Source organism: Alligator sinensis, unplaced genomic scaffold (assembly GCF_000455745.1).
Source record: "Alligator sinensis unplaced genomic scaffold, ASM45574v1 scaffold104_1, whole genome shotgun sequence".
Taxonomy (NCBI): domain Eukaryota; kingdom Metazoa; phylum Chordata; order Crocodylia; family Alligatoridae; genus Alligator; species Alligator sinensis.
The window spans coordinates 302,992-317,608 of record NW_005841867.1 but is presented as its reverse complement, the minus strand read 5'-3'; the positions used below and the strand labels follow the sequence as shown (position 1 = coordinate 317,608).

Sequence of the window (14,617 nt, the reverse complement as noted above, 5' to 3'; positions counted from 1 at the left end):
GTATTGCTTATTACGTGCCTCATACTGGATAGTTATCTCTCAGATTGTAGTGTGGATGTATATTGAAGAGTGCTGTTTATAATTTCTCGAAACATGCACAAATGTTACAAACTTTGCCTTGTAGCTGAGATACAAATAGTTTCTGCTAACGTAATCCAGCAGCTGAAGTGTTTTTTGAAAAAGATCTATTCATATATATTCAGATAAGTAGCTCTTTTCAATCTCAATTAAAAGAGTTAAGTTGAAAAGTACAAAACACTCAGGTGTTAAGGAGTTATAGTGGCTGTATGCCTAATACAGCCAACGCATCCACAACAACAAAGAAATGAAAAGTTTAGCTGCCTAATAGTACGTACCTACCAGCCATCTACAATTAGCAGTGTTGAGGGAAGAATAATCTGGTAAAGAAATGCACACAGACAAATGGAAAGAGGGAAAAATTAAGGTTTTGTTGCATAATCCTAGGCATATGATAGTTGCAATGATTATTATGTTTATGCCTTATGGAGGAATAAGGAGTATGTTCTCTTACAACTTAACTTTTCATTCCATTTATTCAGTGTTTTGGGTACGGTGAGCATGTGTGTATGGCAGTATTAATTATTTTATAATCGGGTTGTGTGTGTTAATTTCCTAGCTTTTATAAATGCTTAATAACGGGTGGAGTCTAAGGAGGAGGTGGCAAAAAAGTGTCTGTAGCTGTGCATGAACTCGCACCCTGTGCTGTACAATAAAATCTGACAGAAAAGTTTCACTGGGCTTGAAAGGTTTGTGTGCTACTGGTCCCCTCTCAGTCATTCTTGTGTGTGCACCTGTCTCACCAGTCAGACTTGAAAACCTCATCCTCCCTCAACTAATCAGGCTTTCCATGCCTGTCCTTTTGCACTGAGTTCTCTACTTACCCAGTCAAACAGGATTGTTTGTGCCCTGTTCCCAAGCAAGCAAGCAAGCAAGGAAAGCTTATGTGAGCCCCAATCAATCATCCAATCCAGTTTGTATGTGCCCAGTCCCAAGCATCTAGGTCTGTGTAAAAATGCATAAACTTTCTGTTATAACTTTTTTTTATAATTATAGAACATTATCCCTATTGCCCTAAATCTATTCAAGATCCAAATAATAAATAATGTATTTTGTGTAGACAGCTGTTAAAGAGAGATTACTACTCAACAGTTAAAATTCAGACTAAGAAGGAAACACTTCAGGCAGAGCCTAGTTTCACATATTTCCTACTGAACAGTTATAAAGGAGCATGAAATGAAAACCTACACAATAAGTACAGAAGGCATAAAAACAAACCCTGTGCAAAATTTCACCCTTATTGCTGACTCTCTTTTTTTTAAAGAGAAACAGAAGTATATGCCCTATTTTTAAATTCACTTTAGAAAACAGCCCATAGCATGGAGTCACTGCTGGACATCTCTATAATAAAATGTTTTATACTTACTATTAAAACCAGAACAATTAAGCTGTTTTAAAAGTGTTTTTATGTTCGCACCATAGCATTAAGTTAGCATTTGAATTTCTATATGTGCAGTATTTGGAAGGCTTGCTAGGTCACTTATGCAACAAAGTACTTTGCTCTAATCTCTCGAATTGAGATTAGTCCCTTTGTGCCAAGTCGGATTTTCATTGTATAATGTCCATTGCTGGCAATGAAATATACTTTTAGATCCTAAGTAAATCATTATCTTAAACTTCCACTGTATGATGTAGCAGACACGTTTATTTTGGTTTGATGTTAATCTCTTATTTGGAAAATGCAAAGGACTGAACTGTTGGCATAGAAGTTTATTACAAAGAAACTCTATAGTCAGTGTTTAAGTCATTAACTATGACAGAGTGTTGTATAGCTGAAGAAGCCATTTCCAGTCTACATATTAAGAACTGATTTGACATCTCTATTCTCATTTTGACAAATGTTTGGCCAAAAAGCATTTTGTGAAGAGTTGTAAGGGTGAAAAAATTGCATGTTTTCAGCTAATTCTTTGTTTTCAGGTTATGCATTCCTCCTTTTCCAAGAGGAGAGCTCTGTTCAGGCACTGATTGATGCCTGTATTGAGGAAGATGGAAAGCTATATCTATGTGTTTCCAGTCCTACTATCAAGGACAAGCCAGTAAGTAAACAGTAAATGGCCTCTGGGCTATACATGCCATCTGTCTAATTCTGCTTCTGAGATGCGGACGGTGAAAATAATCAAAAGTAAGCTACCGCTGGCACAGTTCAACATCTGGAACAGTTGGCTGATTTAAAAACTGTGGTGTCTTGAATTAATAGGATGAAAACAGGCAAACGAGACAGGTTAAGTTAATGGGCTTGTGACTACCTGAGACAGACTGATGGTTACTATGGCTGCAGTGTGGTGAAACTTAAAGTAGCATGCAGCTTTCTTCCTTTATTAAATAGGTTCAGATCCGTCCCTGGAACTTAAGTGATAGTGACTTTGTGATGGATGGTTCACAGCCTCTCGATCCTCGAAAAACAATTTTTGTTGGAGGAGTCCCTAGGCCATTAAGAGCTGGTATGTATAAATCTACTATTGTAATGTCACAGTTTTAAAGGTGTACCCTTGTCAGTAATACATTGTGTAAGGTTTAAAGACACAAGACTGTCTTAATAGCAGATGACCAACAGTACTATGAAATAACTTAAATATCTCCTCATATTTATACCTTTTCTTATGTGGTTCATCTAGATAGGCCTTGGCTACAAGGTGCTGTTCATCTTTTATATCTATTTAAAAATAAATTTCATAACTCGTCACGAAGTTAATGATTATAAACTTAAAAATATGGAAGATCAATCTACACTTGGCAAAGTTGTAATGTAAAAATTGCCATACAAAGGCTTTTCTTTAATATTTTCTTTGCCTGCTTCCGCTGCTGGTTCTGAACTTGCTTGTAATACTGCTGTTACTGTATCTTTCTTAGTGTGTTCCATAGTGTCCTTTCATCAATGGTTTGTTTGAGGCACAATGATATACCTGATCACAGAAAGATTAGTACTCAGACTGGTCTGTCAGGAAATTAAGAAAGCCAGAAAATTACATTGTTAAATGTCTAGGCTTAAAACATTTGCAGCTTTTTTATTTCTTGAGCCTAGAATGCCACAACCTAACTGCTTTTTTCACTTCCAAAAATTTATGGTTAGCCATACCTCAGATATTATTCTATGGTATACTATTTTGTCACTACAGTAAAAGCATAGGGTGACCTTTTCCTGGCTGGTGCAGTCACTTCTGTCAAAAATGCTTCCACTTTTTTTCTGGTAAAATTGACCGATTAAGCTAAAATCATCATCTGCTGTTCATCACATTGAACTATATCTTCTGCTCCTAGTTTAAAGCCATTCTCTTCTCCCTTAAGTGCCTGTTTTCTTTTTTATTTGCTTCTTTCACAGACCTGAGGAAGGACATTTTGTGCCCAAAAGCTTGTCTAGCATCTCTCCCAACCATACAGTTGGTCTGATTAAAGATAACATCAAAAACATCTTCTTTCTCACATATTTCCTGGCCCATCACAGCTATAGCAACACTCCAACCCTACTACTGATATGTAAAATAGAAACTTTCATGGTATTTACACAATGTGTGTCTTGTCTTCAATAAACTATTAAGACTTTTAGCTCAGTTTTTAAATGGATTTGACAACAGACATAATATTAATTTTAACTAAAAGCTAATTTTGAATAGCACTATTAAATATCAGCTTTACACCTCATGTTCCAGAGTATACTAGTAAGGCTGCTTGTAGATGTTAGAAAAAAAATGGTCCTTTACTTCAAGCTTGATGTGTTTCTGCGCCCTGCCCCATGCAGGCCCAGAAGAAAGAACATCTTAGTTGGTCACCTGATATCTGTATAGATCGGACACTTTAGTTGGGCTTCTTTGGTGCTTTTATCTAATAGCTGATTGAATTAGCTTTAGCTAAAAGCACCAAAAAGCCCTCATGAAGTACCGAATCTATACAGATGCTGCAGAGTTGGGTTGAAGTAACTCACTGCTGCTTCTGGTAAAACAGAGTTTTGTTTGGGGGGGGGGGTTGTTTGTTTTTTTTATTGTCTACAAACAGCTTAAGGTTTTACTGATAGGTAAAACTTCAGTATGCAGTTTTGATTACTGCAATAACTGACATGGCTTTTTGATGCTATATTGATTTGTTAAAGTATTTGATTTTATACTATTTGAAGTTCCCACTTACGAGCGTCTTTTCCCATGCTCAAAACCTAGCTGTGCTCTCTGTGCAATTGAGAAGTGGAAACTGCTACTCCATACAGAAACAAGGAATTGAATGATTGTACAGCAAAGTATTAGTAGCATGCTACACGGTATACACAAGGAAACTGGCATGTGGAAAATAAAATGCCTATGGGTATAGTTTGAATGAGATGGTAAACTATCTATTTTGTCAATTTTAAAATAAATGTATGTTTTCATTTTTCGTTTAAAATATTGCATTCCTTTGTTTCTCAATAGTTGAACTGGCTATGATCATGGACCGTCTCTATGGTGGAGTTTGTTATGCAGGAATTGATACTGACCCTGAGCTGAAATATCCAAAAGGTGCTGGGCGTGTTGCTTTTTCCAATCAGCAGAGTTATATTGCTGCCATTAGTGCTCGGTTTGTTCAACTTCAGCATGGCGATATTGATAAACGAGTAAGTTGTACGGAATGAGTTGTTTAAAATGCTTCCTACTTATATTCTCAAATAAACGGTAATTTGTAAATCAGATATGTCAGGATGCACACTCCAGTATTAATGGAGAAGTTAATGGTAAGTGAATAAAAAATGTAGATATCACTACACCGTGTCCCTCAGCCATGCCTCACTTACCCTCCCCTGCTTACACATTTTTATCGTGTCGTATTTTTCTTAGCTTCTATAAAAACTCCTTATTTATGTTTCTGTTAATAGTTATGTATATAGGTTCCTCACATTCTATGGATCAAACTATGACTGTCCCTGTACTAACAACATGCATTCAGCAAAGCAGCAGTTTGTTTCAGGAACATATGCTAGACCAGGGCTGTCCAACCGATGGCCTGCAAGGGGTTAAGTTGCAGCCTTCAGGGTCCCACCTGGCTGCAGCTCCCCACATTGCTCTGGCTGCACCTCCCTACTCAGGCTTCTACTTTGTGCACCTGCCCCAGGGGCAGAGCAGTGCAGTGCAGCACAGCTCTGAGCCGAGGGGTGAGCCCAGGGCTGTGTGATGAGCAGGGTTGGGGGTGCCCGCACTAGCATGCAGTGCAGTGGGGTGTCTTTATGTGGCATGCAGCCTAGGGACCCATGGCCTCGACTGATACAGTCCGTGTGGTATGCAACCCTGGTCACTTAGAATTTGCACAATCCTGTGCTACACCATATGGGTTTTTTTGTTCCAGAGACCATTGTTTCTTTTTTGCTTTCTGCAGGCAAAGGGCAAGCAAATCAATTTTGTTTCTCTTCTTCGTACTCTAATTAAACCAAAGATAGAATTTTATAATATTCTGAGCTGCTTATCTTTTTACATCAGACTGTCTAATAGGTTTGTGTGTTTGATTAGTAGGTGTTTAAGAAGAAAGATGGCCTTATAGTTGGAGTTGTGAGGTAGGATTCCAGAGGTCTGGTATTAATTCCATTAGTACCTCAAGCATCCTTTGTAACGTAGGTCAGTCTCTGCCTTCATCTGCAAAATTAAAATAATAAAATTACTCTAGCTCACTATGGTGTTATAAAGAAACTGAAAATTAATTGGTTTGAGAAACTCCAGTATTAATGGACAAGTTAATGGTAAGTGGATAGAAAATGAATATATGACTATACCATGCCCCTCACTCTTAGAGTAGTACTCAGCCATGCCACACTTACCCACTTCTGATTACACATGTCAAAACCAGAAATGAGACAGTAAAGCTGCTCTGAAGCTCTTCTAGTTTCTGCTTTCAAATGCACTGGTAGGAGGTATCAAGAGTGGGGCTGAAAAGAAGGCACTCTTGGAACTGCTTCAGCAGGTCATTTTTTGTATAGAATCCATCTGCCTTTAAACCAGTTTGAGGGCTTTTTCTCTTCAAAATTCTGGATTAGCTCTTAATACCCTTGATGGGCGCATCCACACATGCAAGCACATGCACTTGCAGCAGCTCAAATAGAAGTGGTGCAAATTTGAACCAGAGCTTTTTGCTTCAATGCACGTGCTTGGACATGCACTTTGTTGTGGAGCAAAGTGTGCCACTTGGGGCAAAATAACCCTGCCTGGCTCCTCCTGGATCTGCAGCTCCACCCCCCACCCCCTAACCCCTTACTTACCAGCACTGGAGTCCTGGTGCTTCAGCACACTGCCTATGCTTCAGCACCAGGGTAAGGGGCCAACCACAGAGACACTGTGGCAGCCAGAGCATCTCTATGGAGGACCCAACCTCTGGTTGCCTCAGGGCACGGACCTGCCCCGCTTTTTTAACTCTGGCTTTTTTAGAACTCTGGATATCCAGGGGTCTAATTTTCTCCCTGCACTGCAAGTTTGTAACACAGGGAACATTTTTTCATTCCCACATGTGCCTCTTGCCCCATCTCAAAGGGGTTTGAGACGCGGCAAGAGGCATGTATGCGCTTGTCTGGATGCACCTGATTGGTCCTGTCATCAACATAACTTTCTAAGTTTACAGCTACAGTGAGTTTTTTGGTCTCATTATACTCCTTGTGGAAAAAAGTATGGTCTTTTTCTGTTTTAAATTTTCTTTTTTTTTTTTTTTTAAATCTTCATTTAATGTTATATGCTTCTTGTTTTGAGAGGCAGAAGGCTTCTTCTCTTCCTATATGCTTTTGCTATACCACTCATTATGTACACTTGTATCATGTCCCTTATTCCTCTGCTTTTGTAAGGTAAACAGTACCACATTTTTAAATATTTTTTCATCATGCATGACCCCAGTAATTTTGAATGTACTTTTTCTGGTTTCCTTCTAATTCCAGCTAGTATAGCCCTTCTGAGATGGGATGATTGGAGCTGTACAGGACTAGGGACTTGCCATTGATTTATAAAATGGCTCTATAATATTTCCCACTTTATTTTCAGTCCCATTCCTTGTACATTTCAACATCTTATTTACTTTTCTCTGCACCTGTATCTTTCACAAGAAGAAGTTTTGATTGAGCTCTCAATAATACACAGGTCCTTTTTTCAGTTGGAAAGATGTGTCAGACTATGTAAAGTGTATAACTAAGTCCAATTTTTCCTTTGGTGTTCATTGCTTTTCATTCCTCTACATTGAACTTCCATCTGTTATTGGGTTACCCATCCACCTTATTTGGTTGTGTTTCTCTTTAGTCCTCCCACAATAACCTCTGAATTTGACTAATCTAAATGAACTTGTCATCTGGGCATTTCACTGCCTTGTTTCTTATGACCATTTCCAGAATATTAATAAATATTTAAAAGGTTCATGGTATAGAATCTTTAGATATCTCATTGAACCTTGTCTAGTATAGCAAAATATTTGTTCCTATTTTAATATTAGCTTCTTTCCAGGGCCATATGCTGCGCATCTACTTAAAAACCTTTACAAACTTAAGTAAATGTCAGCCTGTTCTCTTTTATCTGTTACTGCCATGTTTTATTCACACAAACATACTGGTTAGATCCTATCACATCATGGGAAACTGGCCATCAAGTCCAGTCCCCATAATCTTCCAGATGTGTTATATTTTTTTTCAACTAATTTATACTATGCTGCAATGACTTACTGTCCCGTAATAACTTGAGAGTTTTTTTGTAGTTGCAGAAACATTTGCTTCCCTCAAGTGCTCTGGTGTGGTAGCTATTTTTAATTGTGCATATTTTTCCTAGCAGCTCAAATACTTCAGGATAGATCCAGATTTGTCCTGTAGACATTAAAATAGACTTAACTGGAATCTAAATACCTGTGTTACAAAGAATAATTCAGAATGGTCCTGCTTCAGGTATGACAGAATTCCTCAGGTGCCTAAATTCCTTCAGTGTCTCCATTTGGACTGTATATTTTTCTAGGTGCCTATCATTGGGCTTCTGTTTTGAAAAAGTAGATGTGTTCTTCTCCCATAAATTCTGTTGCAATCCAGATTGGTCATGGAGAGATCTTAAACCTTGCCTGATTCTCTTAGGGTACTTTACTACTTCCAAAAGGAAAAACTAAAATCACGGCGCAGTAACCATGTCACAATAGGGTGATGTGTAGACATGCCCTTTGTTATCCCCAGAGCATACACAAGTCAAATTGACACTGAGTTCAGTACAAACTGTAGCATAGTCACTTTCACTCAGCAGAATGGGTGGTAAAGTCTAGAGTTTTCATGAAAACTTAGGCTGCTTGCAGACGTTTAAAAAAAAAATATGGTGCTTTACTTTAAACTCTGCATGCTCCTGCACCAAGCCCAGCACATGCCCAAAAGTAGCATTGTGTTAGTTGGACCCGGCTCGCCCACTGTCTGTATAAATCAGAAGCTTTAATGCAGTTTTTGCAGCACTTTTGTCTAATAGCTGATTGACTCAGCTTTAGATAGAAGCGCCAAAAAGCCCCACAGAGGTGCCCAATCTATACAGAGGCTGCAGAGCCAGGTCAAAGTAATGTGCTGTTTCTTCCAGTAAAGCTTGAGGGGGAGAGGTTGTTTGCTTTTTAACATCTCCAAGCATCCATAGTGGTTAGAGCACTCACTGGAGAAACTGAACACCTGGGTTTAATGCCATTCTCAGCCTGATGCAGTTTCAACCCACATCTCCCACTTTTTAAAATTATGCTATAACTACCAACCTGAGTCTACCTACCTCTCCCTGTTCTCTATAAAGAATCAGTAGGTGCCTAGTCCTAAATCGTTCTTGGGAGGCATCTCATTCTCGTCATTCACTGTTTATATGCCTAACCCTGTCTGTTGGAATTGTCCTCCAGAGCAAAGTCTGATCTTCAGCGCAGATCTAAGTGTAGGCTTCAAGGAGACCAATCTAGATCTGACCCTTCTGGATCTCTCAAAACTCAATAGATATATATAATTGCCATCTGGTAACATCATTTAAAGCAGTAGCTTTTTTAATTGATACATCTTCTGACACACTGATCTCTGGTCATCTATTACCAGAAAAGAGAACATCTGATATAGTAGGTATCTTCCTAATATCCTGATACAGAGAAACCCTTGAGGTTCTCAATGATGTTCACATCTTCCTTACTTGCTCTTTTTATTTCTAAGTCATACAGAAGATTCTGTTTGTAGGCCTTATGCCATTCATATTTTTGGAAATCCCTGTTTATTCTTACATGTTTGCTGCTTCTTCAGTATCCTTCTTAGTTTTCCTAAATGTCCCGTTCCCCCCGGATAGTTCAGGTTGTAATTCATTCTCTGAATAATTATGAAACCTAAATTTGTCCTCTAAACACTTACATTTTCCTTTTTTACATTTTACTCTGATAAACTAATGAAAATATACTAGTATTTTTGTTTTCTAGTCTGTTTCACTTTCTCATTGTTATGCCCTAGCAGGGTGAGGGATAATAGTATTGAGTTTGGAAAAACTAAAATAGAATATTTAATGAACACATCATGTTAGAATTGAATCTTTTTTCCACAAAAAAATATTTAACTTTAATATATTAATATTTTGGAAAACTTAACGTTCAAGCCTAAAATAGCAGACATCTTTAAATGCAACAATTTGTAAGCAATAAAGAACTATATTTATTATACTACATCACTCTGATGAATGTACTGCTTTGCTTACAAAGCTGTTGTAAAAATAGCTTATAGTGAAATGTGACATTTATAAATCATGCAGAAAGTAAAGGGAAGTTTGACCTACAGTCAGAGATCTCTTCTTTATGTTTCTAAAAGAAAACAATATTCTGCAATTTAAGTTGTCTTTATTATAATACTTCATTAGATTCTCACTTGTTCCATAATTGCAAATGACTCGTGTTCCCATATATTTATACAATACCACATAATGGGTTCCCAGTCATGATTAAAACTTCTGAACTGCAATTTATCTCAGCTATTGATATGCAGAAAAGTTGTACATTTGTCCATATTAACCTGCATACATAAAAGCAGTAAGTCCTCATACTGTCTGACAGATGCATGTGTACCCAGTTTCTGAAGGTAATAAAACTAAATCTATATCACAGTTTCTCAAAGCTATGAGACCCTTATGATTTGAATTGGTACTACATTGAAATTGTGGCTAAGGTTGTTTTAAATCTGATTTATAAGTTTTACATATACATACTCTCTATGAAAAGTCTCAAATGCACAAAATATTGCTCACTTGTTTGCCATATTAACACCTGTGTAATAGTTGTGGTTGAATTATTCATTTTTGGCATTAACTTTCACATAAGAAATTTTATTCCCAACAATAAGGTCTTCATGTTGTTAAATGTTTTTGAAAATATATATTCTCTAGGTTGTGGCTTTGAGGTTTTCACTGTAACGTTGATAAATGAAAGTTTAATGAAGCTGTAATACTAATTTGTTAAAATGGCAAGTGCACATGGAGAAATCTCCTGTGGTTTTCATTTTAAAAATATGTTTAATAGGAAAAATGAAAGACTAATAGGACTACCAGAAATGAGATATCTAGGACAGATCATCATGTGTCTGCAATATCTCTTATTATTCATTGGGTGTGTATTTGAAGGTAACATGAATGAATTTATAACTAAGGAAGGCTTTTGTCCTTCTTTATATCTTTCTCTAACTTTTTTTTATAAAAACTTATTTGCACAATACCAATCAACTACAAGAGGATAGGGATACCCAAACAGGATCAAAACAGTAGCCTGTCTAGTATAATTAATTACATTCTGTTAACTGAACTAGTGTGAAGCATTTTTAAGGTATCAAGGAATGCTTGCTAGTAAGGCTGATCTATCTTAAACTTTTGGAGAGTTAAAAAGTAACCAGTAGGTGGGTGTCTTAAAACAAATTAAAAGCTCATCCAGGGAATAACAGTTTACTTCTGAGTCTTACTTCTATCCAGCCCAAAAAACCCCTATAGTAAATTCCCCAAGGCTAACAGGAATCTCTGTCTGCAGCCTCACCACAAAGTTCTTAGCATGACAGCGTTACAGTCATAGGAAGTTTGATGCAGGAGTGTAAAGATAGGTGAGTTAAGGAGGACACGAGCCCCAGGTGCTACCTAAGGGGAGTTGAGTGCCTCACAGTCCCGTCCTTCCCTCTTCTGCTGCACCTTCCCTGCAGCCTTCATCTCCAGCTCTAGCAGTGTGGATACAGCATGGCAATGGTTGTGGCGTTGGAGGGAGAAGGCAAGGGTTGGGGGAGAGAGTGTGACAGAGAGTGGGCAAGTGATGGTGTAAACAGATGTCAACCTTGTGCCACTCTAAAACACGTTTATGGTGGCACAGGTTGCAAGCAACCAGAAGTCTTGTCATGCTCCAAGTGCCCCAAACCATTGCCACAACCAAAGGTAGTCAGTTTTGCGCAATTGTTGTGTGACCCACCTTAAATGAGATGTTCCCCTGCTTGTGGATGTGCACCTCTACACTTTTGCTTCTGTCTTGCCACTGTGTCTGATTTAGAGCTTGCATCTGCAAGTGGGGAAATGTACACAGGGTTCCCCTGCTTGTAATGGTGCTCTGTGGGAATCCCCCGCATGGTTTTCCCACTTCCTGATGCATTACTTGAATCAGGGTGCAGCACCCAAGGCCACTATCCTGAAGGATTGGTCTCCTGAAGCCTCAGGACTTGCAGGGGCCCAATCCTGCAGGACAAGTACCCCAGTAAAGTCTGTAGACACCTATAAACTAGATCAATCGTCCAAAGATGATATTTGTGAATAAAAGGCACTCTGGGAAATGTAATTTCTGTTGCTGGGGGAAGATGTCATCTCATCTTTTTGCTGCCTAAAGATGGGGTGGAGGGTTCTTTTCTCAACACAGTGGCAGCAAAAAAGGAGGTGACATTTCCCTTCAGCAGCAGCAAACTTCAGCTGTTGCTTCTGTGCCACTGGTCTTCCCTCCCCGCGGCTGGAGCCTCTAGACCAGGGGCGGGCAATTATTTTGGGCAGAGGGCTGCTTACTGAGTTTCAGCAAGCCATCAAGGGCCGCATGACAGGCAGCCCAGGGCAGATTAATATTAATTTGCTAAATTTTTTAGGGGCCCCATCATGCCCCCGGGCCACATTTTGCCCACCCCTGTTCTAGACCCAGATTTGGGGCTAGAGGCTGGAGCGGAAGTGGGGACTGCTCAGCACATTGTACTAGCCAGTTATGCCTCCACTTTTTCAAGCAAATTAATGTTCTGCTAATAATGTTTACAGCCTCTGAAATTCTGAAGGAGATCTGGGTGCCATATAAGTAACTGGAAATAGTAGTGCTTCCAACATGCAGATCAAGTGATAAGACTTGATAACAGAATTTTTTTTCATTAAGGTAAAAATAGGAAAATCCAAGGTAAAATTGAAGCAGAGATGTATTTACAGACTATTATAGCAAAAGAACAAACAATGCCTATACCAACTATTGATTAGTTCAAAACCACAGACTTTGTCTATCCAAATATCATCAATATGAACATAGTTAATGCTGACTGGACCAAAAAAAGCTACATTTTGAGAACATGATAGCAATGTTAGGGAAGCAGGGTATTAATAACTATAAATAACTTTTTTATTTGATTTTTATGCCTCTAGCCATTTCCTTTTCAAATTTCATATTATCTCTTTTATTTTCCTTCTCATATATTACCAGGTATCATTTTCTTGGTCTTTCATTAGTGTTAATTTTCCATTTTTCCAAAGGCTTTGTTTGATTTGAGTAACCTCTTGAATCTTACCATTTACCCATACTGATTCACTTCCTAGTCCTTGTAAACTGAAAAGCATACGTATGTGTCTGAGACAATTACTGTTTTTATTAATAGCACTCAGATCAGTTCTAAAGAATGACAACTCTCTCTGTTACAGTGTATACATCTAAAGAACTTAAAAAAAACCTTGCAAGTTATTTACTGTTTCAAACTAGTGTATGTAATTTCTTAACGCCAAAACAGGCAGCATCAGATGATTGCTTAATATAACATTACACCAGTATATAAAAAAAAAAAATCCTTTTACACCAATCATTTTGTGAATGTGAACTGCAGCTGCAGCATGATTTGTCAAACCAGCATCAGTCGATGCATCTTCCCTTATAAAATGAGGAAGACAAGAAAAAAAACCCATGTTCATGTACGAGGTCAACTTATTTGCATTTTATTTTGATGTTCTTTTTCCTATCTGGAAATCTGTTACAGTTCAGCTATACAGACCCAATACAAACTAATCATGAATTCTTGCCACTTTTCCACTCTGGTCATCAGATGAGTTTGGGAGGTGAAAACTATATCAGACAGGTGTATCTGGCAGTCTGAGTTGCAAAGGTGATTTTACAAAAAGAAATAACTATTTTATACAGCGATGGAAAACGATTCAGTTAGAATAGCTATCAGAAATGGTAAATGAACACATTGTCAAGGTTGGCAACTAAAAATTTGACTTATTTTAAACACGCTTCTTAATTTATGTGCCCAAACAATAAATACAAGCACTGATGCCCATAAAATGGTATGTTTGCAAGCCAGATATGCAAGTACATGGTTGAATTCTTTTTTCAGACAAATTACGTTGTTGCATGATCAAATAATACTGCATGCAAAATTGTGCGTACAAAGTTCAAGATCAGGTTGAGATCCATTTGAAAAACACATTACATATGTTTTTGAAAAATATTCATTTTTACTTTTTTTTATGCCACCATTGAAAGTTATTGGGCAATTTGAGAATGAATAACAATTTCTTGCCATCTCCTCTTCCTGATTTATTTATGCTTCTCCATGTGTAAAAGCAAGAGTGGTAATCCCCACTTGTGTATAAAAACATTTGTGTCCTTTTAACAAAATAAGTATTCTGGAATTGTTTTCCAATAATACAGTCCTAGTGAACAGGCTTCATGTTAATACTTTCTATTCTATTTCTATTTCTATTCTATTGTATTCTATTTCTAAAAGAAAATGTTAATGTTCCGAGTAGAAATTTCTAGACATTAACTGGACTTGGTGTGGGTTTTTTCCCCCCCCCCCCAACAGGTGGAGGTAAAGCCATATGTGTTGGATGACCAGATGTGTGATGAATGCCAGGGCGCACGATGTGGTGGAAAGTTTGCTCCTTTCTTCTGTGCCAATGTCACTTGCCTGCAGTATTACTGTGAGTTTTGCTGGGCAAACATCCACTCCCGTGCAGGACGTGAATTCCATAAGCCATTGGTAAAAGAGGGGGCTGACCGCCCACGTCAGATCCACTTCCGCTGGAACTAAGCATGGTGAACCAGCATCTACATAAGGAAAGAAGGGTGCATGTGGCTTACTGTGTTTGAAGATACCGACATGCAGAAGAAATAAGTGCATTCTTCTGCTTTTCACCCCAGCTCTCAATACATGCATCTTTATCAGCAGCCAAAACACTACAAGCCTCTTGTTTTTCACCAAAACCCTACATCTCAGGCTTACTAATTTTTGTGATATTTTCATGTTAAAAATAAAATGTTTTTTTGTATTTTCTCCAAGTTATTTTTATATGTAAAGTTAAAACTAGATATGAGAATGTTTTTTCATAGGGGCACA

General features: G+C 38.0%; 1 protein-coding gene across 2 annotated transcripts in view; it reads left to right on the top strand.

The window, feature by feature from the left end:
- Nucleotides 1–14,617, top strand: part of CPEB2 (cytoplasmic polyadenylation element binding protein 2) — a 74,328-nt gene that overhangs the window by 56,263 nt on the left and 3,448 nt on the right. For both annotated transcript variants that reach the window (XM_006016781.3, XM_025192639.1), the window contains 4 exons: nucleotides 1,996–2,114; nucleotides 2,405–2,519; nucleotides 4,473–4,654; nucleotides 14,084–14,617. The exon at nucleotides 14,084–14,617 is cut by the window's right edge and continues 3,448 nt beyond it. In XM_006016781.3, coding sequence (XP_006016843.2) covers nucleotides 1,996–2,114; nucleotides 2,405–2,519; nucleotides 4,473–4,654; nucleotides 14,084–14,311 — 644 coding nt within the window. In that variant the 3' untranslated portion in view covers nucleotides 14,312–14,617. The remainder of the gene's footprint in view (nucleotides 1–1,995; nucleotides 2,115–2,404; nucleotides 2,520–4,472; nucleotides 4,655–14,083) is intronic.